The sequence below is a fragment of the Peromyscus eremicus genome, chromosome 11 (genome assembly GCF_949786415.1).
Source record: "Peromyscus eremicus chromosome 11, PerEre_H2_v1, whole genome shotgun sequence".
NCBI lineage: Eukaryota > Metazoa > Chordata > Mammalia > Rodentia > Cricetidae > Peromyscus > Peromyscus eremicus.
Genome location: NC_081427.1, coordinates 37,810,437 through 37,837,582, shown reverse-complemented (window position 1 = coordinate 37,837,582; position 27,146 = coordinate 37,810,437). Strand labels below are relative to the sequence as shown.

Sequence of the window (27,146 nt, the reverse complement as noted above, 5' to 3'; positions counted from 1 at the left end):
TCTCCTGAAGCTGGAGTTACCGGTGATTGTTAGCTGCCTGATGTGGGTGCTGGGAACATACTTTAGCCTTCTGAGAAAGTATCAAGCCTTTTAACTGCTGAACCATCTCTCCAACCCTCATCCTCTTATTTACTCTGTAGCAGAAGAGAGAAAAATAAGCCACAAACAAAGAAATGATTTCCTGAAATCAGAACCTAAAAGCTGGACCTGGGCACCTTCTGGTCTTACACTCACAGATCAGTTCTCAAACATCCTCTGAGAATGGCATGGGTGATAGTCTTGTATCGGGATTAATCACAAATGCAATGTTGTTGCAAATGCTAATACCCATCTTTGGTAACTATAGCAAATAGTATTATTTTGTAACTTTTGGTCAGCAACATCTTTTCCAAAGTCCCAAACATAAAACTGAGGTTCATTACTTTGTAGTTTCTGATTCACCCACAAAAATGTGTGAACTTGACTATGAAATGCAAATCCAAGTGCTTTAAATTTACAAGCATTATAAGAAGTCCTTTTCCTGATCACCCACTATATTTTCTGTGACATAGGGACATACATAAGGCTGAAATATAGGGAAAATATTACATCCACTAAATCCTATTAAGTTGTAGGAAAGGAGTTAGGCTGGGAGGAAACAATGTATATTTTATTCCTTTTTGTGAAAATATATGTCTACTTTCAATGAGACAGTTAGTCTTCCTCTTCCTCCTCTTGTTCGAAATTGGATCTCTCTGTACTTCTGACTGCTCTGAAACTCAATGTGTAGACCAGCTTGGCTTCAAACTCAAACATCCCCTAGGCTCCACCTCCCAAGCACTGGGATTAAAGGTATGTACCATGAAGGCCCTGGTCAGGTATTTTTTTTTTTTTCTATCTTGATCCCTCATACTTCCACAATTCTTCCCAGGTATCTCCTCCTTTTCACTTCAGGCAGGGAATGAATACCTTTGAGAAACAGGTACCAGAGACCTATTCCTACAGCCCATCCTTTCTGAGATAATCTACCTTCTGTAGAAAATATCATTTTCGTCTACCACACTCATCCCACGTTGACTATTTAATGAAATATGTGATGCAAGCAGACCTTAGTTTGTTAAAGATGTTTTACTGAATTATACAACTAGGGACCAAGTGATAAATGAGGTGATAAGGAAGGCCCTAGTGGATCTTCCTTTCATACACCCTGAGATCTTCCTCCAGGTCTATAATGGCTGTCTGTCTTTTCTTGCTTCCTGGTTGTCCCTCCTCAGTCTGTTTCCAGAGTAGCCCAAGGTCCCAGCTCTCACCCACTTTATCCTTGGTATGTTTTCTCTTTCTTTTCTTTTCTAACAAGAGTAGCTGTCAAGAACAGTATCTTAGCCTTGGCAGTCACCATCCCTTCTTTGCTGCGCTGCAGAGAAACGAGCCAAACTCATCGCTCCAATTTAGCAGTTTTCTGTGACTCACAAAAGAGCAATGGAGAGGATAGTAATATCATGGGTGTCACAAAAGGTCCCAGCATTGCCCAAAGTCCTCTCAGTAATAAGCCCTAGTCTATACTTCTCACCTGACTTCAACAATTTCCTCCTATCTCTGGGGGTGAGAATTGAGATATTCCCTTTTCCCATGTCTCCTCTTCTAAGTTAGTTACACTATAAAAACTTAATATCCAGAGAAATTAAAGACTAATGGACCACAACTCAAACAAATTTGTAAAGAAATGCCAAGGGGACGTAAAAGGAGAATACTCTCAGCTCCTCTTTGCGTCATCTCTGGAGAGCAATTCGAGGTGATTGTGGACTGTCATAACTTTGTAGTTTCATGTCTGGCAGCAGGTCCTCACAAAGTCAGGCAGGGTTAGGAGCCCCTCTGGGCCCTCATATTCCTGACTGATGTGTCTTCATTTTGCCCGGGAAGGAAGGATCTGTGGTCTCCCTTCACTTTGGATCCTTGGGGGCAAACAGTGTACTAACACACAGTAGGCACTTGGTAAGTAGCTTAGAAAAAGGGTGTGGAAATGGAATGGAAAGTGTGCCTTTAGGTGTCAGTGATGATGCTCAGGGAGAAAATATCCTCCTATAAGATGAAGAATAATTGGTATATAGGAGAGTTTAAGGCACAATAAAATCCTGAATTCTGTCTTGCTCCCTTACTCCATCCAGTAAACTCCCAATATGTGCTGGTAACAAGAAAATACTTTTGAAATTGGAATGGGATAAATCAAACAGGAGTGTAGACATTCTGAAAAGCTTCCATTTGTGTGACTTTGAGCATGTGACTTGCCTGCTGGACCTCAGATTATACCTGCTGTACAGCGGTCCTTTCAGATTTAACCTGTTTTGATACTAAAAGGCTGGGCGCATTCTCCTGAAGTATATTTTAGTCTTTCTCTCTTTGACCTCATTAAAAACACTCTTACACATACTTGCAGAGGAAAAATAAGCTATAAATTACAGTAGCAAGATCAAATGAGCTGAAACAAGATTAAAATGTTTTATATCCACAGAGCAATCTTTCACAATGGTGTCAAGCAGAAAGTTCTAGTCAGTGTTTACACGAGGGCCTGATGAAAAATTCCAGACATAAAATTTCTGCAACTGAGACTTGAACTCAGAAGGACCTCCCACCTCTGGACGCATTTCACAACTAAAATTCTACTGCAATCCTTTTCTTTAATGACAACCCAGCTTCCAATGTGCAGTTGAGTTTTCTTATTGAGACTATTGTGTTATTGAAACACCCTAGCTATTTGAGACTGTCATCCTATCCAGGGCTGGTAGTTAAGGATGTATGTACTGATATCATTTATTAAGTTTTAGACAGAGAAATGGGGGTGGGGTAGTTCAGTGATAGAGTACTTGCTTAGCAAGTAGGCCCTGGGTTTGCTCCCTGCCATTGCAATCATCACCATTTTCTAGACAAACCATTTAGAAAGACATTATATTTCCTTGACTTCTTTAACAGAATATGCTAATGTAGGTCAGTCTTTTCCTTACTGGGAACACTAGCTGCTGTTCCATAGTAGTGTCTGCAGGCCTTAGAAAAAGACTAATTAACCTTTTGCATTTCTGGGCTGTAGTGCTCACTTCTAACAGCTATTATGACTTCTCTGTAAGCCTACTGGCCATCAATGGTTGCTGTTGTCCAGTACCTAATTTGCATATACATGTATCACAAATGCAGCTATGAAGATGCTTAGTAAATGAATATGTGTTGAAGTAATCACATTTTAGGGAGATGGCTTTAGGGGCTGGAGAGCTAGCTCAGTAGGTGGAGTGATTGCTCAGCAAGCAGCAGGACCTGACTTTGATCCCCCAGATGTCAAGTCATAAAAGCCCAGTGTGGTGATACCTTATATCTGAGCACTGGAGAGGTAGAGACGAGAGGTTCCTGGGATTCCTTGAATAGCCAAGCCTCGCCTCTTTGGCAAGTTCCAGGTCAAAAGAGACCTTTCCTAAAATTAAAAACACACGCACACAAAAACAAAAATCCAAAAAGTGCTGGTGCATTAGAAACTCCACCAAAGGTTGTCTGGCCCTCATAGGCACAGGTGCCCACATGTGCACCGGTATGCACACGTAATTATATAGAAATGGTAGGTTTAAAAACTGAAACAAGCTTGCTAACTTCCTGGCAGACTGGAGGGGCTTGCTTCCATACACGTTTCCCTTACACTTTCTAATGCTCAGTTGTATTTTAGGCAGAAAAATCATAGGATTGAGCTGCTGATTTTTTTTTCTCAGTAGATTACATAGTGGAAAATAAAAACACAAAATGCTTAAATAAACTTAAGAACATTACATCACAGAGCTATCAAGTTAGTTTTGTTCTAGACACAGACATGACCAATACCAAAAGGACAAGTAGGAAATAGAATCGACGTTGTTATGCACTTTAATGGAGTAGCTATATAGGGTACTTTTTTACATTCACTAGCTGTGAGTTAGGTCGTTAGTTATCTTCTTTTAATTTAATTTTTCTCATATGAAAATGATAACGTCTTTTTTAAAAGGTTCTTGGCGAACTAAGGCATTTTAAAGCCCTCATCACAGGACCAGACATTTGAAGAATGGGGACAGTGTATCAATTTGTGCACAGCAGGCATGGGGCCTCCAACTCACATTTCTGTTGTATTTGCCGCCTGCTGGATGTTGCACCTGCTTCAATATTGGCTGTTCCGAAACCAAGGATGTCACCCAAATCAAAATAGACCACAGGTCCTCTAATTCTCTGACATTATAGAAAACAGGCACTTTCATTAAATCAGCATCCTAAAAATACGGTTTTGATGTGGGCAATCAATATTAATGGGTCATGAAAGAGCAAGTAGACAACTCAACCAATTTTTAAATTAAACATTCTAACACAATCCAAAGATATGCTAATTTGATAAGAATGAGGCTACGATTACGGTCTTTGCCTCCTAATGAAATCACTGTTTCTCTAAGGGTAGAAAACAGGGATTCCTAACATACAAGTGTCTCAGGTATTTCAGGTGTCTCAGGTAGGGTTCACTCAAACTGGGGTGGCAAGGCAGTATATTCAGTGTTAAATAAAATGGATTTTGACAGATTAGGGTCAGAATTTCCAAGAACTTATGAAATGTTCCTAGACACACCTCTGTCATTTCCTACTATGCATTCATGACAACTGACAGTCTCAGCATGGAGCATATAAGAAATACATGGTTCGCCGGGTGGTGGTGGCGCACGCCTTTAATCCCAGCACTCGGGAGGCAGAGCCAGGCGGATCTCTGTGAGTTCGAGGCCAGCCTGGGCTACCAAGTGAGTTCCAGGAAAAGGCTCAAAGCTACACAGAGAAACCCTGTCTCGAAAAACCAAAAAACAAAACAAAACAAAACAAAAGAAATACATGGTTCAACTCTAAAAATGTTGAAGATGAACACTTTGTAGTATCAGCTCTTCCACAAAGATTTAATCCCTTATGTAAAATCTAACGCATCTACTTCATTATCAATAAACTTGCTTTCATCTTTAAATTATAATGTACACCAAAAATTGTTTAAAAAAATTATCACTAACTGTTTGATTTACATTCTAATTTCTATATGTATACAAAACACACTTAGAAAGCAGTCTGGGAATGTTTCAGAGCACAGAGAATTAAAGTAAAGAATCTTATTCACAAAACAATAATTAAAGTGCTGAATCAATACCAAGGAAACTCTTTTGTTGAGGATTTTTTAACCTAATCTGAAATTCTCCTTATTTTTGAGAGAAGATCTTGCTATGTTGCTGAGGCTAGCCTAGAACTCATCACCCTCCTGCCTTGGCCTCCTGAAACATCCGCAGCCCAAGTCACTTTGCCCCCTTTACGTTTTCTCGTGGCATCCTTGCATTCCGACTGTAAGCCGTGCTGCTGTGTTCCTGCTTTTTATTCCCCTCACTTCACTATACACCCTTCTGAGCAGTCTTCCTGTTTACACTCTTGCCTCTTCCTGTCCATCCAGATGCAGCTTAACAGTGATTATTTATAAAAACAGTTCACGTCCACCCATCTGCTTGTTTCCCCTTCTGGTGAGTGCAGACTCCTTCCGGTGACCTGTCTGTGCTGAGCACACCTGCCCCCCAGCCAACCCACATCTCCAGCTCCTTCTCACCTAAGGTTAAGACGCTGCTGTTCTTCCTAATGATGAGCAGACGAACTTATGATTCCCAAAGACTTGAGGTTCATTCTGATATTTGGAAAAGCCAACAATAATTGAGTTTTAAATTTAATTTGCTTTTATCGTTATTTTTGTATTTGTGTCTATGGTATAGTATGAGTTATACTTTGGACAGCAATATAAAATGTGAGTTAAAAAAAAAAAGAGTTTGCAGGCAGTGGTGGCATACATCTTTGATCCTAGCACTCAGAAGGCAGAGATGGGAGGATCTCTTGAGTTCAAGGCCAGCCTGGTCTACAGAGTGAGTTCCAGGACATCCAGGGCTACACAGGGAAACCCTGTCTCAAAAAAGCAAAATAAATAAATAAATTTTAAAAAAATAAGCGTTAGAAGATTTCCTATATACTTTATATAGGAGGTCTTATAGCCACATCAGAAGAGCCTGCTGACCTTAAGTCTTAAAGCCTAGCCTGATTTCCTAACTGCTTGGAAAGACCATCACCAACATTTGTATCGGATTTTGTTCCACACAGGAATCACCTGAAGACACTGGAACAAGCCGGCGCTGGCTGGGAGCGCTGGATTCAAGGTTCTAGCAAGTCTGCACAGGCGCTGCTGGTCTCATCAGCTCACGTGCAAATAGTAAGTCCTGAATCAAACTCTCAGCCCTGAAGCCTACTGCAAACGTCTCAGTAGTTTTTCCTTAAGACTGGATTTCACTATGCAGCCTCAGCCCTCCTTGAACTCAGAGATCCACCTGCCTCTGCCACCCCAGAGCTGAGATGAAAAGCATAGGCTGCCATGCCCAGTTTGTCTCAGTAATGGGTAGAAAGGACCCACTAGCACTTCCAGGGGTGAAAGGCTGTTTAATTCGTCTGGGCTTCAGCTTAGTCACCAAGAGCTCCCAATGAAAAGCTCCAACTTTTCAATAGGGAACCTTTGCTCTAAAATGTATTCACTGGTTTATTAGACTTCATTTTTCCTGCTAGAGATATTACAGCAGTAATCTATGTCCTGAGATGAGGATTCATTACCAACCAGGCCCTAAATTTAAGAGCTATAAGGACTTCCTCTCTGTATTCCTATGAAGTTATCTAATAAAGTAGTTTCAATATTAAAGCTAACTATTAATATGAAATGACAACCTGAGCTATTTTTAGGAAGTAGATAAAGTTATATACCATGAATGTATCAGTTTTAAGAATCACAGGAAAAATCTAAGCAAGTTAACAAGTTTATGGAACTTGTGATAACCCCAAACTTGTCATACCACAAAGAGGCCCGCAGATTAGTTTATAGGACGTAGGCATCACTGATCCAGCCTGCAGACAGAATCCCTAACCATGTGCTAAACTGAGCTTTGTAAAAGATCAAGTTGCAATTCCATGTCTCCCAAGTTTCTGATCTAAGAAATGCACATCCAAAATACATAGTAAAAAATATCCCAAATGGAAATTTGTACAAATTCCTTATCTACAGTTAGGAGTACTAGACTCCAACTTCCACATAGTCATCTGGGTTACTCAACTCCCCGAACACGCTTTTTTCCCCACACATACCATGGACCAGTAAGAACGTGAGAGCACAGACTACCACCACAGGCTCCATGTGAAAGTGTAACACGGGCCAAGTCACAGTAAATAAAACACAGCAAACCAAGGAATGTGCCAGGGTTTCAGTCAAAGAACGGAGGTCCAGATTGGAGACATGCCCAGATCTGCCACTCCTGAGCTACACAGTAAGCAAATCACACACTTTCGTCTCCTTTTTAAGGTCCTGAGACTATGCTGAGAATCCCTAGTAGATCAGACCTCTGCTGCTTGAAAATAACTGTTCGTCTACAGAAAATAGGATTAGAATAACAAGAGCAACGAGAGTATTTTTAAAATGACTAGTTTAACAAATCTCTAAGAGAAAATAACATTTTAGGCTTGGCTTTCTTTACAGTTTGGCTCCCATTTTAAGTAATAAATGTAGGCAAATCTTGGGGAAAAAAAACTAGAAAGAGGTGAGAAAATGGATCATTAAATGAAATGCAAAAACACCATGTAGAATGTAAATAAACTTCATGAGAGATTAAAGCCTTTTCCAAGGAAAACCAGTTAAAACGGGTATGTGTGGGGGTTCATGATCAAACCCAAATAATAGACTTCTTCCCCCTTAGATATGCGAATTTCTGTTATCAGGTATTTAGAAAAAAAATAACTCTAATCAGAAAACATAATGCTTGGACATTCTTTTCTTTTGGTTTATTTTATTTAAATACATGTCCTGCCAACCAGAAAACATCTCTAGTGTAACCAACACGCAAGAAATCCCAGCACGACCAACAAGTGCCTGTCCTGCACCTGTCAAGGGATGCCGAGAGGAAAAAAAAAAAAGTAAGAGAAGAAGCAACTATTAAATGTCAGTCTTAATCCTCTTCAGAACTCGAATCATCCTCTGGGTCAGAAAGTTCCGGCACTGGGAAGCGGAGAACGGCAGCTACTCCAGTCAGCTGGCCAAGCTGTTCCCCAGACACGTGGAGACTAGAGAATATCCGGACCGTGCCAGCGTTATCCTTCACGCTGTCCACCAGCCTGACATACCGGCTCCGGGTGGCCACGTCCTGATGCCGGAAGAGCTCATCGCTGATGAGCAACGTGTCGATCGCCAAGGCTTCGTTGGCCCTCTCCACCTGCTTGAGTCCGTAAAAAGCTCGGTCCGGTTCATGCTGTAACATTTTATAGAAGTCGTCCAAGGCCTTCACTTCCCCAGCAGCTTTCGTGTCTGAAAGGCGGCTAGCTACAGTGGGGTCACAAAGGGCCTCTTTCAGGGAGTACTTGTGTCCAGAGGAGGCGTGTACCTAGAATCACAATTATAAAAGACAAAGACTCTTTGAAAGTATCCATGAATCGGCCCACAATGGCAGAAGACAAAAGCATGAATAAGGCCTTACCTATTTAAGGACTTCAGCAAAGGGTACCTTACGAATGTGCTAGACACTACACCGTTCTCTTTACTTAATTCATTTACAATCCCAGCTAAGGTGGGTTGTTAAGCCCTCTGCTCCTCCCAGTTCTAAAACATTAGGAACTATTCATACCAATCCCTCTGTCCACTCTTCACTACCTCTGGGGTAAGAGTTTTTTTTTTTTTTTTTACCTGCAGGAATTTGGACCGGTTTTCCAGGAGCACTTTGTTGTCCGTCTTGACCGCTTGCTGAAACATGTAGTCACAGAACTGCTCTCGTACAAATCCTGGGCTGGCCACCAGGACGCACTTGACAACATCAAAGTTTATGTGGCGCTGGATGGCCTGGACCACCTGTTCATAGAACCTCTCCAGGGCCCGGTCATGCTGGGAGCAGTTGCCTTTCCGTTTCCTGGGGATGTTCACCTCCACCTTGGCACGGGTGAGGGTCATACTGGGCGTGACTAAGCAGACGTGGGCGAGGCCCTCCTGCATGACCACGGCTGCCACATCAGCGCTCCAAGCCGGGTCACAAGCCTGCTCGATGCGTTCCAGAACCACACTGTCCCACTGTTTCTTGGCCAGGGTGAACTGGCGGTTGGGCTCCAGTTCGATGGTGTGGTAGGCCCCCATCTTGACGTACTCATTCTCTTGGATATTGGTCCCCTTCACTCGCAGCTGGCAGGCTTGGGAGTCGAAGTCGATGGCCTCCACGCAGAGGGTGAGGGTGGTGCGGACACGGTTGCTCCCCACGCTGCCCGTGGAGGACTCGGTCTGGACCTTGCGGATGGTGGAGGCGCGCAGGCTGTCGCCCACCTGCACTAGATTGTAGGTGTGCCACATGTCGTCGGGCTCCTCGGGGACGAGGGTGACCTGGCCCGCATTGTCCTTCTCGATGTCCTTCCTCACAAGCTTCATGACCTTGCCAGGGGGCTCACTTTCAGAACAGGAGGCGCGGAACGGGTCCCCAGGAGAGAGAGGTAGGGTTGGAGGGGGAGGGCGGGGGGGGGGGAACGGGTTCTAGGCTGGGGAGGGGACAGGAAAGAAACACTACCTCTGACTTCCTGCAGCCCCGGGGCAGAGCCTTCCCCCACGCTTTTCTCGGTCTCCGCGCGCGCCGATCCACGCTGCGCGGCGGCAGACCCCGCGCCGAGCACAAGACACCCCCGGTACTTTCAAGTCACCGGCCCCGCGCAAGTGGCTGACCGCGGGCGATCGCGCGTGCGCAGCCCGCCTCCCGGCGCACGTCTGTCGTCCCTACCGGAGAGGCGGGGCCTGTCGTTTGCGCGCGCGCGCAGGCGCAGTAAAAGGAAAGGCGCGCCCTAGGTAAAAGTCAAGGGAGGCGCTAAGCGGCTCCCGGCTGTCGCTCTGACCTTAGAGCTGAGCTCCGATTTGCCGAGTTTTCCCATACAGCCCTGTGTCCGAGGTATTGCGGAGTATGTGAGTGCTAACATATGCATTTAAACTCAGTTTGCCGTTTTGCACCTCCTTCCTTGGTATGAAGCCAGCTTCCAAACTTATGTAAAAATGAAAAGCGCCTTGGAAAGTGCAGACTTAGTCCCCGAAGTCCATACTCTGCCTGGTCTTGCTCATTCCTTGTCTTGCTCATTCCTTACCCGCGCTCAGACGTGACGCGCGCTTCTTGGCACTGGGATTTCCAGAAGCAGTTTCTAAGAACTAGTCACGTTCGGCCTGAGCTCAGCAACATGCCCAGCTGCTTTCTGCACCTAGTTACCCGGTTTGCACGATCCAGTTAACCCAGATGTTAAAGGACAGAGCCCAGAGAGAGCAGAAACTATGCGTGGAATGTACCCCTGGTGGACCTCTGTGTGGCTTGACCCGATGTCCTGGGAATCCCAGAATCCAAAATTGGCAGCCAGCTCTCCACTGCGCAGGAGTCTCTGAGGCGCTTAGTGTGGGAGCTGGGCTGCACTAGATTAGTGCTGGATCTTCCCTGCCAAAGGCGGGCCAAAAGCTGAGGATATGGGAAGTAAAGATAAACTGATCTACTAATTATGACCTCCCCCAAGGAAGAGCCACAAAAAAAAAAAAAAAGAAAAGAAAACCCTTACATTCCTTTTTTCTTTCCCCACAGTGGCGATGGGAATGCCTCTTTCTTGAGACTGAGGACAGTGGGAAGCAGAGAAGTCCTGAACACATACTCTCACTGCGTTTTGTATGAGGATCTTAAAGCAGAGCTCTTTAGCCTTAATTGAAAAGACAAGGTTAAAGGGAGGATGAATCATGTTAATTGATGTCAGCTATCTTTCTTAGAGGTTGCCAGGGAGGTGGGAGTGGGGTGGCCCTTCCAAGACTTCAGTATAAATTAGAACCCTTACTTGCTTTATATCCTCTGTCTCTCTGTCTGTCTCTGTCTCTCTCTCTCTCATTCCTTCTTCCCCCTTCCCATCTTCCTATCACACAGAGTCCCTATCTTACACTGCCTTCCTTCTTCTCCAAAGCCAGCAGCCTTCCCTAAACAAGGCACTGGTCTCACTCGATCGATCAAGAAGGTGGCTTCATGGGCTCTTAATGAATGAAAGGTTTTTCATTGGAGTACAATCAACTTTTGAAAAATTCTCAAGCACTTTCCTACACTTTCTTATCTTTTCTTATAAGGAAAATGCTACCTTAATTTGTAGGGAGGTAAAATGAAATTCTGAGGAAGTTGAGCATGTAAGTGGCATTCAGATTCAGGCCTGATTAAGTACACACACACACACACACACACACACACACACACACACACACACACACCCTGTTCTACCAACCACCAATCTGTCTTATATATGAAATCATCTCTGCAATGTAAGTTATGCTGTTATCCTCTGCCACCTCCTTTAGCTAACACCTTTAGTTCACTATCCACAGTCTGGGAATCAGCCTAGACAATTTGAAATGCATTGAGCCCCCTCCTCTGCATTTGTTCTATCTTGAAAACATATTGTTTTGCACACAGTTCCATTTCTACCCAGTCTAGGTAGTCACTGTTATTTTTGAGAAAGACTTTACTTTAAAAATATGCATGCATTTATTTCTAATTTGATATGTAGAAAGTCCACAATGACTCTATTTTATATTTCATGATTCTTTTAAGTTGTAAGGCAAACATCTTTGAACTGACTTTATTTATTTATTTATTTATTTATTTATTTATTTATTTATTTATTTATTTATTTATTTATTTTTGGAGGTACGGTCTCAAGTAGCCCAAGATGGCCTCTGACTGGATATATAGTAAAGGATGACCTTGAACTTCTTCTTCTTTTTTTTTTTTTTCAAGACAAGGTTTCTCTGTGTAGAGTTGGTGCCTGTCCTGGATCTCACTCTGTAGACCAGGCTGACCTCGAACTCACAGAGATCTGCCTGGTTCTGCCTCCCGAGTGCTGGGATTAAAGGTGTATGCCACTTCTGCCCGGCTGACCTTGACCTTCTGATTCTCCTGCCTTCACCCCCTGATTACTAGGGTTAGAGGCATGTGCCATTATATCCCGAGGCTTTTATGAGGCTCAAACCTGGAGCTTTGAGAGCATTCTGCCTACCGAGCTACATCCCCAGCCCTAGACTACCTCTTAAAATGTCATTCCTCAGTGGTTGAACATACTACAGTATTTCTCAGAGTTACTGTGTTCTGCAACACCTGCCTCCGATAGCTGGGAACTTTTTGTTTGCTTGCTTTTGTTTTGTTACTTGAGCTTAGTGTTGAGTGATCAGATACCCCCCTCCCCATATTTTATGTTACCTATAGTATATTTCTAAATCAGTCATGACACTCTTATTTTAAGTTACTTGGGGTTGTAGTTTCTAGTTTAAATTCCAAATCCTTGCATTCAAGCCGATGTGCTCCATCCTTAGATATCACACTCTCGTTTTGAGGCACTTTTAATTTCACCAGTAGAATAACCTTTGTTCCAAATACACCCAGGGAATCTTTATCCTCTACCTACTCATCCTGTCCTCAGTCCTTCATAGTTCACTTGGTTCCTCATGCCTATCCGGAAGGGGCAGCTGAAATGTCTCATCCGAAAACCACATCCATGTCAATTCGAATCATTGTCTGGCCTTTTTGAACTCTGAACTCTGGATGTTTTCTTTCTTGTGTCCTTCCACGGTCCCCACCAAGTCCTTTGCCTGGAGTGTCATATGTAATTGTAATCTAGTCAGGGGTAAAGTGTTGAATGATCAGATTTACCACCCCCCTATATTTTTTATTACCTTTAATTAATTAATGTGACAGTTATATTAACTTTACGGATGCTCCGTAACACTCCGATATCATTATCGCATGTAGTTCATTTCATTTAAAAATGACCCTTAAAAACTACGATAGTTAGAGATTGTTTTCTTTTTCTTTTTCCCCAAATAATCAAAAATCTCGAGAAAAACACCCACAATTTAGTGTTGCTGCTTGAAGTTGTCATTTGTACTTATTGGCTTTTGACAATAGAAACCTTCACATGAATATTTCTAATTCTATCTCATTTTTCTCCCATGTTCATGTCAATCTTTCCAGAAGAAGAAAAAAGTCACGGTTGTTACCTTCCAACAACCTGAGTCTGCTGTTTCTGGACACTGCCGGTGGAGAACTGGGCTGGAAGTCAAGAGGACAGTGGCTCCCGCCATTCGCTCGGTTTCACTGTCACTTTTGGCTCACTCGGTCTGTTTGAAACTCAGTTTCTCCTACTTGACAACCGGGGGAATTGAAGTCAGTCGCTTACACTACAGCTGTTAAAGCGATGTCGTGTCACGTTAAGGAAACTAACCCCTGTGACATTTGTGTTCGGTCTTGCACACTCATCTAAGTCTGACTCTTTCTGAACCCCATTTTAGTGATCAGGGGTTGAACGATTGTGCATCAGGAAATGGTATAAATTGGGCCCACAGGAGAACAAAGTGCGTCTGAAGGTACCCGCTACCAAACCTGAGTTGGATGCCCTGCTAGAAGAACAGAAATGACTATGGCAAGCTGTCCTCTCACCTGCACACCTACTATGTGGCACACTTGAACCCCTACACATGTACACACAAAGTAAATAGATGTAAAAAGGGTTTAAATAAAATCAGAAATTGGTAGACTTGGGTGGCCTTTTTTAGCTGGAGTCCGTCCATGTTAGTCTCTACACATTTCTTTTTGTTTTGTTTTCCCTTTGTATCACAAAAAGATTGTTCCTCTTCTCATATTGACAGTCTTCACGAAGTTCTAGCAGGAATATGCTAGCTGGTAGATTTGTAGAGTTGTGTGAACGAGGCACTCTGGTAAATCTCTAAGACGGCCTAGCTCGAAGCTAGACATCAGAATCCCACAAAAGGAAGTGTAAGAATGAATCTGAACAGGATCACATTGGAAATAACCGTCCTGGGAGATTTTCTGAAGGAAGGCAGGTTGCGTACAATTCCTTACTGTAGCACATTTCCTAGCTGTGCTAGGGAATGAAATGGTGCCTGGGTACCTCCTTGTTTACTGAGTTGGGATAGTTCCTATTAAAATAATATGCCAGGAATGATTTGTATGATGGCAACAAGGATTCTAGGCTCTTGAAAGATGAATATCATGCTTAACTACTTCATGCTGAACACTTCATCTTCTTCTTGTTGTTCATTTAGGTTTGCGAGGGAGGGGGGCATTGTTTGTGGTTTTGTTTCCCTTTCTGGCAAGACTTAACTTTGCTAAAGCACCCCTGGGAGTCCATCCTGACATTTCTTCTCTGTGTCTATTGTCTCCTCCAGACCACAAGCCCCTGAAGGGCACAGACCACCTTCTTTATTCCCCAACACAATCCATGGACTCTAACATGGCCCACATGAAAGACTGAGCAGCAATTCTCCCCTAATTTAGAATTTTTAACCTGACTGTCACTGAACTCTTAAATGTAAGAAAGTGCTTTGCGTTTTATGCTGTTACTAAAAACATGCATAAGATTACACTTAAGGCAAACATCTATAAACCTCTTTCAGTTTTAAAGGTATCAGTACTTACATAGGAAAATAGTGATTTTAAACACATCTTCCTAAGACAAAGTATTATAATATTTTAAAATAATAAATAACAATTTGTTATTTTATTTTATTAAATATTAACTTATTAATATAATAAATTAAATTTATTATACATGGTCTGAAATGTGATCTTTACAGCACACATAGGTAGTGAGAGCTCTGGTTATATCTGAGGACAAATGCTATTTTTAAAAAGAAAATATGCCAATTTTAGGCTGTACAAAGGCTCCTGGGTAACCTCTACAAGCAAAGTTAAGTGTGTGACAGGGAGGGCTCTTCAGCTAATTGTAGGGGAAAGGGGAAAAAGAGGGAAGACTTTTTTAAAGAAATGTCTTATACTCACTATTTAAATTTCCTTCTAGCTACAAATGCTAATGTGGCAAAGTCAACAGTCTAATGCCCACCCACCACCCACCCACCATCCCCCCAGCCACCTCTGTGTGTTAGTGTGTGTATGTGCCATACCCATGTGAACGTGTATCTGACTGTCTGTATGTGCCTGTGTGGTATGGGAAGATTTTGTCAAAATATAGTATAATAAAATGTTTAACGAATATTTTAGGGGCTAGAAGTCTAGTTAGTGGAATAATTTTCAAAATACACTTAGTTAGTATTAAGGCAGTGGGAGTATTTGGGAAGGAGAGGCAAGAGGGTCTGGAGCTCTGTCATCCTCAGCTACATAGTAAGTTTGAGACTCATCTGATCTACGTGAGAGCTTGTACACACAAAATGTAATTTATAATAAAATATGAAAATCATCTTAGTCATTTGACCTAACGCAATTTAGATGCTGTGTTAAACATTAAGAGTTGGCATTTATTTCAGCAGATCTCCAATAATCCACACAGGAATATGTGGATGTGGTTTTATTCCTGATATTTAAATTATCATTTTCTATTTACCCAAGTATCTTAGTTGTTTACAGACGGCCAAGTGTTTGGAGAAAGCAGGTTTTGGACAAAAGAGTGTACCCATTTCTATTTCTCTTAAAACTTTACTGACATAAAAAAATTGAGTAACACATAACTGACTTTTGAAAGTTTCCTTTCAAGCCACAGAAAAGATCAGATTACAAATAGGCCCTTCATGCATACCCAGCACCATCACTCACGGGTATGCCAGAACGATCACAGTCTGCCACCACTGGAGCCACTGAATCCCGGCACTTTCTCCCCTTCCTCCCAAAGTAGCTGTGCCCGGGAAGCTGTTTGGGGAGAATGGTGAGGCTGCCGATGCCATAGGGGCAGTTCTGCTTTCGATCAGATACAGTCTTGGCTGAGGAAACAACCAAAAAGAGGGCAGTGCCCATATCTGTGTCTAGAAGGGACGCTGTATTAGCCGCTTCGAAATCTTAAAATGCCGTTTTCATGTTTAGTCTTTCTTTGCTGTTTTTGTTTGGGGGATTGTTTTGTTTTGAGAGAGGGTCTCACTGTGTAGCCCTAGCTGGCTTGGAACGTAGCATATAAACTAGCCTGGCCTCGGATCCTAGAAATCACCCTGCTTCTGCCTTCTGAGTGATGGAATAAAAGGCATGAACTACCGTGTCCCAACAAGATGCAGTTTGCAAAGAAATGTGACAGAAGTTGCCATGGCAATAACTATGTGTTGACTGTAATCTTCGGATGTGTCTGATTTTCTTCCTTTAACATTTCCCTAATAAGATGCCGCTCACAACCTAGCAAATTACAAACTGTTTATCTTCGGTGCTCATATGGTCTAGTGCTACATAAAATGGTGCATCTTTCAGTTGGTGGGTAAATGAAAAATAAAATAAAAAAAAAGAAGGACATGACCTCTCCTAAGTATGTTTGACCTCTCCTAAGTATGTTGGAGCCGAAAGAAGGCCGTGTGAGGAGAGGAGGAGGGACAGCCAGGAGACCAGAAGCCAGGAGGGTAAAGGGTAGACCAGAAGGGCCAGGTAACCAGAATGGCTGGATTGAATAGGGAAGGGGAGCTAGGAGAAAGCAGCCCAGCCTCTGGACTGGAGAAGTTGAGGGTAGACTTCGGGGTATGCCAGACAGACCCTGTAACAGGTAAGGAATTGAGAGATGCTGGAGAATCTGGAGGCCAGGTCTCCTCTGATATGTTAAATAGGCACCTCAGTAGCCATTTGTCCCAAATTTGAGACCTAACAGTGGTATTATCCACTCAGTCAAATAGAAATCTGGTTAAATAGGACAAGAATATACTTAAAGAGACATGCTCATCTTTTAAGTAGTTTATAAGTTTGTCTATAGTCTGTTATTTTATGATTTATTGAGTAAAAGTGTCAATTATTCTTAGGCACTAAGGTTAATAGAAAAGATACACAGCACTCACAGAGCATACAACAAGCTGGAAGACAGACAGCTACCTATTTCCTTATCATGTCATATGGTGGAGTGTTTTTATAGAAACAAGGTACTGGGACACACTTGTGTCTGAGCAAGGAGAGAGATAGTCCAACTCCTTAAGTAGCTCGGGAATCACATTTGTGTGGGAATTAATGGTTCGTAGCAGAGGGAGTAACTGCTTCCATAAAGGCTCAGAGGTAACTTCAGAAGAGTTGGCACACGAACGAAGTCTGAAGGAAGTTCAGAAATGTGAGGAAGGAATATATCCATCTCATTTGCATCTCCTGATACTTTGCTGTACTCATTTTGAGAATGAATACAATTCTCCAGTCACAGACAGCCCTGAATGGGCAATCTATTCTGACTTTAGCACTGTGACAACGATTCCAAAATATTTCATCCCAGTTGCTTAACACAAACTCAAATACACGATTTCCTGTATCAGAAGGGCAGTTATGAAGACTAGTGCTTGGATCCTAACTCTCAGAAAAATGTCTCAAACAACAATTTATTCTATTAAAATGTTTTAGGGGTACAAGACAATTCGGCCAGTTATTAATCTCAATGGGCAGTTTTAGGGGTTGGGGGCAGAGGAAGGAAGGCGGAGGAGCACCTATCCACATAGGTAAAACATCAGCAGCGAGCAGACCGGGCTCCAGAGCTCAGGCGTTACATAGCTAGATTTACTGCATTAGTTGCTTTCCTGTTTACTGTGACTAAACACCTAACAGAGACAACTGAAGAATTATTTATCTTGGCTCAGGGTCACAAAGGTATCAGGCCACGGCCAGCAGGCCACAGTAGAACAGCAGTTCCCATCGTGGTGGATATAAAGCAGTGACACTGGGGGACAAGCTACAGTCCCCAAGGACACCTCTCCAGGGACCTCCTTCCTGCAATCACACAGCAAGTCCCACCACCTCTCAGTAATTTGTTCAAATTTTACATCCATCAGCTGATTAAACCACATTAAGTGAGAACCTACATGATCTAATCATCTCTTGAAAATGTAGCCCTCAGAGACAGTCGAGAGTTAGGTTTTACTTAATATTGACCATCAATATTAGCATCAAGACCACCTAGAACAAAACAAACTGATATATATATATATATATATATATATATATATATATATATATATATATATGTGTGTGTGTGTGTTATTCTCATTGCCTTGTAACTAAACAAATGAACAAGTCCCAGTGGATTCATTATTATATTTATAGACATCATAATGAGTAAGACAAACTTCCCCCCAGTTTAGGTAGAAGTAATCTTGTTTAGATTCTATTTAAGGTAGAGTGTGCTATCATCTAATTTTACTGTACACCTAAAAATCATGGAAATGACACTTTCTTCATTAACTAGATAGCTCCTTACCAAAGTATTTTAGGCATTTGTGTTTGCGTTTTACTCACTTAATTGAGAACAAGAGGAACATGAACTTGTATTTAGGCTCTTTTCACAGCCGGAAACTTGAGGTCAGAGGTGCGAATTGAAGTAATTTGTCACTTATCAGCTGTGAGACTCTGGCCAAGTGCAATTAATCTTAGTACTTTTTTGTTGGGTTCCGTCTTCAAAATCTGAAAGATGTTCATGTAAACCTCAACTTTTTTAGATGAGGATAAAACATTACAAAGTTCTTGGCCCAGGGCCTTTCATGTAGTAAGTTCCAGTGCTAGTCTGTGCTACTTACTGTAATCATCATCTATCTGGAAGGCTGGATCTAACCATTTGAATATTTTCAATGATAGCAATGGGCAAGATATTACAGGGAGAGGGCGAAGGTCTCTATTTCCTCTATTCCTTCTTGGCGGAACTTCATTTTTGGTCCAGTTGCAGTCTACCTGTCACCACTGATCTGATACAGCAGCCTCCTTCCAGTATCCAGGTTCTTCCAGGCTTCTTTCCCCTCTGCTGCTTCCTGTGATGTCTATCTACCTCGTCTTATCCCAGGTGCTCTACCTTTATTGGCTCTCTTAAGGCCTCCTCCAGGCTGTCTGCTTATGAGACTCCCTTCAGTTAAGTCCTCTGTGTTTGCCATATATTACACCAGGACTCTGAGATGTATAAAACAATGAAAAGGACTTTATTTGGATATAAATGAGAACTCCTTTTTTCTTGGCAAATTGTTTAATGTATGTTGGAAGAAACTAACATAAGAAGTTGTAAATCCTTGGGAAGTTTGTTGGAATTATAGTAGTTTGTTATGCTCTATGCATAGCTTTGAAAGCCAGCGAGAGTTTGTTTAGAAGGCAGGGGGTAGTGGGAAGGAAGGGTGGGGTTCTTTTGTAGATGCATCAAACAAGATTGTATCCACAGGGGCAAGAAGAGCAAGAGGATCATGAGCAAAGTAAGGAAATGTGACTGGATGAGATGGGTGCCCTGTTTAAGGGTTGTGATAGGCAGAATAATAGTGGCCCATCAAAGATGCCCTTGCTCTAGTCCATGAATGCTGAGTATGTTACCTTAGATAAGAAAACAGATTTGGCAGATGTAATTCAACAGGGGTCTGGAGAGACATACCCAACACATGCAGGGACCATGGGCAGGTAGACTTGAAGAAGATGTTATCATGAAGCAGATTTGGAGAGGAAGACTGAAAAACTGCACTCCTAGTTCTGAAGACGTGCAGGTGGCCACATAAAGTGGAAAGCAGCAAGGAAGCCCATTTTCCTCTAGGGCTTCCACAGGAAATGCTCTGGGGGGCCCTTGATTTTATCACAGTGTGACTGAAAACCTACAGAACTGTGAAATAGTAAATATCTCCTTTTAAGCCAATAAATCCATAGCAACTTGTTACAGTAGTGATAGGAAACAGACACAGGGCCCTGGATTTGGGCAACTGGTTGAGAATTTTGGATTTTATCTGAGAGGCAACCATGAACTACCACAGATGGTCTACTTAAATATATACAAAGGGTTAAAGGTTGGGAAACAACATAAGCTCTCTAACATCATTCACAAGTATGTCTAAGACTCCAGAACAACTACGGGTTCCATGAATTGGTGAGAGGTTTCCAAGTATAAGCAATTGTTAAGAGAAAAGTCAGACCTGAGATCCTTAAAGCCATCTTGTGAAATGGACATAAATACACTACGCATGAGAAACCTGCCCTCCCTGGGTCAATAATGCTCTGAATAGTATACAAAAAAAAAAAAAAATCTGAACTTACTTTAGAAACATCTACCGATTTTTCTCCTCTAATTCTCGTCTTGGATTCGGCAAGGCAAGCTACACCAATGTATACTTGAAATTGTTACTCCATCATCCCCGCCCCTCTTGGAAAACTGTCATTTTTTTCGAGAACACACAGCCCTCATTTCTGCACTGACTTAATGTTTGGTAAAACGTGAAAAAGAAAAGAAAAGATAATAGCTTCAGTAGTTAGTAAATAATTCAAATTTGGCAAAACAACAAGATAACAATCTCTGAAAGTTCGGGTTGGAAAGGAACCACAGGTCATGGGTGCCATCAAGGGCCGGGGCAATAAGTAGTAGGTTAAACCACTCCCTGGCCTGGATTGCTGTTCCGAAGTTACCACTGTTCGGATTAGTGGACATTTCCTGAGGAGTGAGAAATGTGTGGACGAGAAAGCCCATAGCTCATTATTCACTCCCCACACCACTTCAGTAGGAGAAAAGATTAGCTCATTATTAACTCCCCACACCCACTTCGCTACGAGAAAAGATGGGCTTGCTGATAATCCATTCTTAAGTAAACTTAAGAGTTCTCAGTGTTTAGCCATCCACTGCTGGGTTAACTGTTAATAGTCAACCGTGAAATTAACTAGTTAATCATATCAACAGTAGAAACATCAGACATAGGATATCATGGCATATTAAAGACAACCACTGCCGGGCGGTGGTGGCGCACGCCTTTAATCCCAGCACTCGGGAGGCAGAGCCAGGAGGATCTATGTGAGTTCGAGGCCAGCCTGGGCTACCAAGTGAGTTCCAGGTAAGGTGCAAAGCTACACAGAGAAACCCTGTCTCGAAAAACCAAAAAAAAAAAAAAAAAAAAAGACAACCACTAATTAAAGGACTGATGAGGTGATAATCAGTTGCTTAATGCTTCTACCATTTCACTCCCCCACCAGCTAAGTTTCACCTCCCCAACGGGTAACCACTGCAAAGGCTGTGACCCTAGCTACCGCTTCCATTTGGAAAATCCGAAATGCTCCCAGTTTCTCTCAGCTGGGTATAACACTGCATTTCTCGGGTACTAAGTCTTCTGAAAACTACATTTTGTATTTGAAAGACTACATTGTGATCTTTGTATACTAAACGTTCCGAGCTAATGTAGAAATGTCACATTGAGACAAGTTTTGCCTGGCATGCCTGTCTTTCCTTGTTCTGTAGCAGAAAAGGTCCTGAATATTAAACAGGAAGAAAATGCTATAAAGTCCACTTCTGAGCAACCCTAAGGCAGGAACTTTGCACACTAATCAGGCGTCCACGGTTACTTTCCTTTCCAAAAATTCAAATACCTAAAGCACAGCTTACATCGTAAAAACAACTTCAATTTGAAAAGCCTTTTGTAGTTGGAAAGTTCTAGGCACTGCCTCCCTCACTCCTGGGCTGGACGCAGGCAGGCGCTCCCTTCAGTCCTCTGATCTGGCTGGTCTACCTGAGGGTCTCTCCGGTCTGACCCTCTTCTGTGTATGTCACCCCTCCCCAGAGTCCCAACCAAGCCCCACCAGAGATGATCAGGAAAGCAGGGTCGCTCACCAGTGAGGAGCCAGCAGCAGGCTACAGTGACCTCTAGGCTGGCAGGGCGCCTGGGGACCATGGCTGGGGTGGCTGCAAGCTCTCTTTGACGTGCGGGTTCCTGGGCAGGAGCTGGCAGGAGCTGGCAGGAGCTGGGCGCCGGTGCCTTGCGCACTGGGTCACTCGGGCGGTCTCCGCGGGTGTCCAGCAGTGGCCCCAGCGGCTGCAGCGCCCAAGAGCCGCGGAGGAGTGATTTCCTGTGTTTTGCCTCTAAGCTCGCTCCACGCTTTTCACATCCCAGACCGATTGCCACATCTCCCGCCCCTTCGAGCGCTGGGTCTCTGAAATCTCCCTGGCAGCGTCCCAGCCTCGATCCGAGACATGGACAAATAAAGCCAACTTCGCGGGACCGTGTTTAGGCTAAAGTCCACACAGGCAACGGCAAAGCAAACCTTAAAGGGACATCTGCTTTTCACTGAGAGGGCGATCTTGCTTCATGTACCAAATCCCTAAGGTGGTGGGAAGGCGGGGCTGGACTCTCAGGAGGGTGTCGCCAGCCAGCCTAATGGCCCCGCCTTCGTGCCCGGACTTCTCCCGGATCTGGGTAGGAAGGGCACTTTGAAAGTGCCCGGGCTTTTACTCCACGAAGGGAGGCTGCTTTCCTGTGTCCAGCTGCGCAGAAGGGATCAGACTCGCAAGGAAGTCAGCGTGTCGGATAAACCCCTTTCTTGCCAGAGGACGCCTGGACTTGGCTTTGGAGTCTTCTCATCCCCCAGGGCGTCCTCACCACAGACAAGCTTCGCAGAGGGCTTTGCTTTCAGTTGGGGAGAGCTTGACTCTTTTAAGAAGGCTACTGATTAAAGGAAGTTGTAGATAAGGTTTTTTTTTTTTTGGGGGGGGGTGAAGAGGGGGAAGAGTAAGACTGTGACAAAAGGAAAAAGGATAAACTAGACTGGGTGGGCAAGGAAAGGTTAGGGAAACGGAAGTGGGGAGGAAATGGAATTTGGGCTATTTTGTCTAAGCTAAATTAGGATGTTTGAACCCTGGGGACTGACTCTAATAGAGAACTCAAGGTACTGTTTTAATTTTTTGTTTTTGTTTTGTTTCCTTCTTATATGAATGCATAGTAAATCCGTTCATGTTACTTCTGTCTAGGAGAGGTGGCCCGGAGTTCGTCAGCTTCTCTTGGCTGGTCACTCAAGATTCGTATTAGCTTCAACAAATACATGCCGTTTTCAAGTGCCTTCACACTTTTGAGAATTTCAAAGAAGAGAAAGGAATGGATGGGGTGGGTTTGTGGTTAGAGGCCTTTGCAGAAATCAGTCCAAGTCAGCAAATACTGGAACATCTCTGTCTAGCAAGAAGAGGACCAAGCAGACGTGCCACCCGAAGGAGGGCCCTCTGTCTAGACGACAAGGCAGCTAGCACAGGGGTTGGGGGTCACACACAGCTGGAGGGGCCTGGAGAAGCCTACAGGCATCACTGGGTAAATGCCAAATAGAGAAATACGGCAGCTCCACGGGAGAAAGACTAATGTCAAGGAAGTTTAATGATAAAGAATAGGGTGAGCTAGTCAGGTATGGAGGCACATGCCTGTTATCCCACCGCTCAAAAACTTGAGGCAGGAGGACTGCAGATTCAAGAGGCAGCCTGGGCCCCAGAGTGAGACCCTCTCTGAAAAACAGCAGAATTCAAAGGCTGAAGGCTATCTAACGTCAATACCGTGACCCATTAGACCATTGGCAAGGAATTCCCTTTCCCACATACATTTCAAGTGATGATGTAGCAAACATTAAATATCACATTCTTACTGGTTTTGGTTTTCATGTCTTCTCTCAGTTCCAATTTCAGAATTACCCAAATATCTAGAAAAATAGTATTCTGTGGGATCAGAGTTCGTTCCCACTAGACATTACTTGGGCTTCCTTGCCTGCATTCAAAATCTTTCCAAAGAATGCCTTGCTGGTGTACATTCCATGTCTCCTGCTCAGTCTGTTGTGTCTTCTGCCTCTCTGTATGATCCAATGGACTTCACAAAGTAATCAATAAGTATTGATTAATGCTTGGGCACTTAAAACTCATAGTAAATAATTTCCCAATAGTATTTTCCCCAAACATTTGTTTTCAAAATATGATCTGTCTGTGTATGTATATATGCATATATGTGTTTATGTATATACACATGCGTGTAAATACAGACACATGTGTATGACAATGCATTTTACTAGACACAACAAAAATTGTAAATATCTTATTATAACGTAATGTTAAGATATTCTTGTAATATGATCAAGGTTGTAAGTAGTGAGAGCTTTTCCTCTCTTTGCTGGGTGCTGACTTGTCCTTCCAATTTAAATATTTGTATCTCCTCCAGGAGTTAAAAACTTAGCAGTGATAAGATCACTACCAGTAGAATTGCTATGTATGGTATGACTTTTATTTTTAATTGATCTTCCCACCAAATCAATGTGGAGATTGGAAAGTAGCTATTGCTGGAGAATTGCATTGGAATCCGTTCTCATTTTCTGGACTACCATAAACTTAAATACAAATTGCTGTCAAACACACCCACTACTTTCCTTTGTTTATTCTGACTAGTAAGAAGACAGGCCATTGAGTGAACTGGAGTTTAGCAAAAAGAAATGCCAGGTCTTACAAGAAAATAATTCTATGTGAAGCCTGGGCAGGAAATGTCCAACTCTATACTTAGCTATTTTAAACAAGACCTGGTCTGATCAGATCCCTTCTGGTGTTTAGAAATGAATGAGTAAGAAGCTGAGGACCAAAGTGATGAAGAATTTGTAAAGCTGAGTCTTTGGAGTGAGGCCAGATAGGTGGTTTAGTGGTTTGAAAAAGAATGGCCTCCATAGACTCATATGTTTGAATGCTTGGTCTCCAGTCAGTGGAACTGTTTGGGAAGGATTGGAAGGTGTCACCTTGTTGGATGAAGTGTGTCACTAGTAGTGGGTTTTGAGGTTTCAAAAGCTCCTCCCATGCCCTTCCCAGTTAGCTTTCTCTGCACTGTGATTGTGGATCAAGTTGAAAACTTTCAGCTACTGCTCTAGCATCGTGCCTGCCTGCCTGCCTACTGCCCTGCTCCCCATAACGACTGTCGTGGGCTCTCTCCCTCTGAAACTGCAAACCCCCAACCAAACCCTTTCTTCTGTAAGTTGCTTTGATCATGGGGTCCTATCACAACAATAGAAAAAGTAACTAAGACAGTTGATACTACTGGTGCATTGTCTTAAAAAACAAACACACGGATTTTACCCTAAAGTTTACGTTGGACTTAGTCTAATCCACTAGTGTCATTTAGTATAAATATATATATTCATAGTATAAATATATATTCATTTACTTTTAAACTAAATAAATTTATTTAGGATATGAATTTAAAATAAATAAATTTATATTAAATAAATATTTAGTATAATACATTTAGTATAAAATTACTAAAGTTCTGGAGCAATTGAGTTCCTAAACTCAAGCTCTGGAATCACAGTACCATAGCTATATAACATTGAAAAATAGCCTAGGTTTTCTTTTTCTTTTTTTTTCTTTCTTTCTTTCTTTCTTTCTTTCTTTCTTTCTTTCTTTCTTTCTTTCTTTTTTTTCAGATAGGGTTTCTCTGTGTAACAGCCCTGGTTGTCCCGGAACTCACTATGTACACCAGGCTAGCCTTGAACTCACAAAGGTCTGCCTGCCTCTGCCTCCTGAGGACTGGGGTTAAAGGCATGTGCCACCATAGTTTTCTAATGATGGGAATAATTCCTCTCCCTGAAGACTGATGGATTAAATGAGGCAATGTACAAGCAGTCAGTGAAACGCTTTGATTGCGTTAAGTGCTCACGAGCTACTAAACAGTCTTCTTCCCCATGGCAGAAGAACTGTCACTAGTTCAACAGTGGAAAGTTAGGCAGTCCCTGTGTGTGACAGGCCCTGAAGGAAAAAATTGCAGTGTGATGGCCATCAGAAGTGGAACTTTAGTACTTTAACCTCAAAAAATCTCCATCGACTCTTACTATTTCATAAATCACTTGGTCATATTTGCTGGAAATTATGGAATTATCCAGAAGATTTGCCTACAAGATGAGTGTAGATTAAGATACCAAACCATTATAACATTGGCATGAATTTGCTTTTCAAACCAGCTAGCTGTCAAATGGATTTTTTGAAAACAAAAAAAGCAAGTGTCACCAAGATTTTGGAAGTAGGAGGGTTCAAAGAGCAAAGCCTAATGCCACAGGGTAAGAAAGTGCTCCCAACCAGAAGGTGTTGCAACTTGTGCTCAATAATAAATAATTTAAAGTTTGTTCCAAAATAAAAAAAATCTAAAAAAATTTAAAAACGATGTTTTTTAAAGAAAAATCCATGCTGAGCTATCAAATACTTTTTTTTTGCTTCATGCTATTTTTTTATTTAAAAAAATTCTCTGAAAATTTTGTACATGTAAATAATGAATTCTGATCACTTTTAACCCCCTATTTTTCCTCTCATTCCCCTCCAACTCCGTTGAATTGAAACCGTTGAATCCACCAAGTCCTCCCTGCCCACTTTCATATGTTTTTGTATATGCGACACACTGAGTTTAATTATGGTAGCTGCATGATTGTATGTGGGGGGGTGGGGTGGGTATTTATTGGAAAAATGGAAAATTATCTATGGTTATACCACTGAACAAAACCTATGCCACTTCCTCCAGTACCCTTCACTGCAAATGTTTAAGGTACCATCAAAATGTACCTTCATCTCACTCATTGCTCACTCGAAGGATTTAGTGGCAGAATTGTCTAGATCTGCTTTTCCTTTTACAATGATTCCATAAAGTTTTAGATTGTATCATTTCAATATGTAAGTAACCAGGGAATTATTCCCCAGGGCAAGTGCAGTGATGCTTGCTGATACGGAGAACCCACATAGGTAAAGTGTGCAGCCGACTCAGTCTTTGAAAAAGTTCTGCTGGGGACTGAGCTCCAGTGTTGTTTTCTTCTGGGGTGAAAATGAGCAGCACAGTTCCACTGCAAATCTGCTGTCCATTAACTTCTTTCACTTGTAACTGGAAACAGAAAATAAGTGGCCGGCCCTCAAGTCTACCATCAGCTTGCTTCGTTTTAAGCCTATTAAGTAACGCAGCCTAGATTCATTAATGCTGTTACACCTTAAAAATTCATGATTGTTCCTCTATGACCAAATCAAGTGCAAGGGATGTGGAGCTCAGACTTCACCACTGGCCAACCATTTGTTTTCTGTCATTGCGTAACTTTCTTGCCAGAGTGTTTTTTCACTTAAATAGGTGTTCCTCCCGCCCTATTTCCTGAACATGTCTGTGCCAGAAACCTTGTCCAAAGGCATTTGGGCAACTGGTACAAAAGGAAAAAAAAAATAATCCTTGACGTTAGAATCCTGATGAGGTTAGTTGAGCTCTTAACACTGTATATAACTTCCCCTGACTTATTGGCAGGCTTCAACATGAGTGACACACCACGCTGCAGCAGAGAGGCTGGGCCAGGGTGGTACCCTGGCAGGAATATTCCATTCGTGGCACT

At 42.5% G+C, this 27,146-nt stretch overlaps 2 protein-coding genes and 1 long non-coding RNA gene across 4 annotated transcripts in view; 1 reads left to right on the top strand and 2 right to left on the bottom strand.

Moving 5' to 3' along the window:
- Positions 1-22,087, bottom strand: part of Itga1 (integrin subunit alpha 1) — a 139,994-nt gene extending 117,907 nt beyond the window's left edge. Inside the window, exon 1 of the mRNA XM_059276100.1 lies at positions 21,622-22,087. Coding sequence (XP_059132083.1) covers positions 21,622-21,682 — 61 coding nt within the window. The 5' untranslated portion in view covers positions 21,683-22,087. The remainder of the gene's footprint in view (positions 1-21,621) is intronic.
- On the bottom strand, positions 7,840-9,553 carry Pelo (pelota mRNA surveillance and ribosome rescue factor). Its single transcript, XM_059276101.1, has 2 exons — positions 8,753-9,553; positions 7,840-8,453 (listed from the first exon to the last, which is right to left on the bottom strand). Exons 1-2 carry the CDS (start codon positions 9,476-9,478, stop codon positions 8,022-8,024), a joined length of 1,158 nt encoding a protein of 385 aa, XP_059132084.1. The 5' UTR covers positions 9,479-9,553; the 3' UTR covers positions 7,840-8,021.
- On the top strand, positions 8,763-14,554 carry LOC131921414 (uncharacterized). Of its 2 annotated transcripts, none has more exons than XR_009381999.1 (3): positions 8,763-9,181; positions 10,656-10,785; positions 13,074-14,554. It is a non-coding gene; the product is annotated as an uncharacterized LOC131921414 (long non-coding RNA). The 2 variants fall into 2 exon arrangements; XR_009382000.1 differs by having other exon boundaries at positions 8,763-9,281.
- Positions 22,088-27,146: the final 5,059 nt, after the last annotated feature.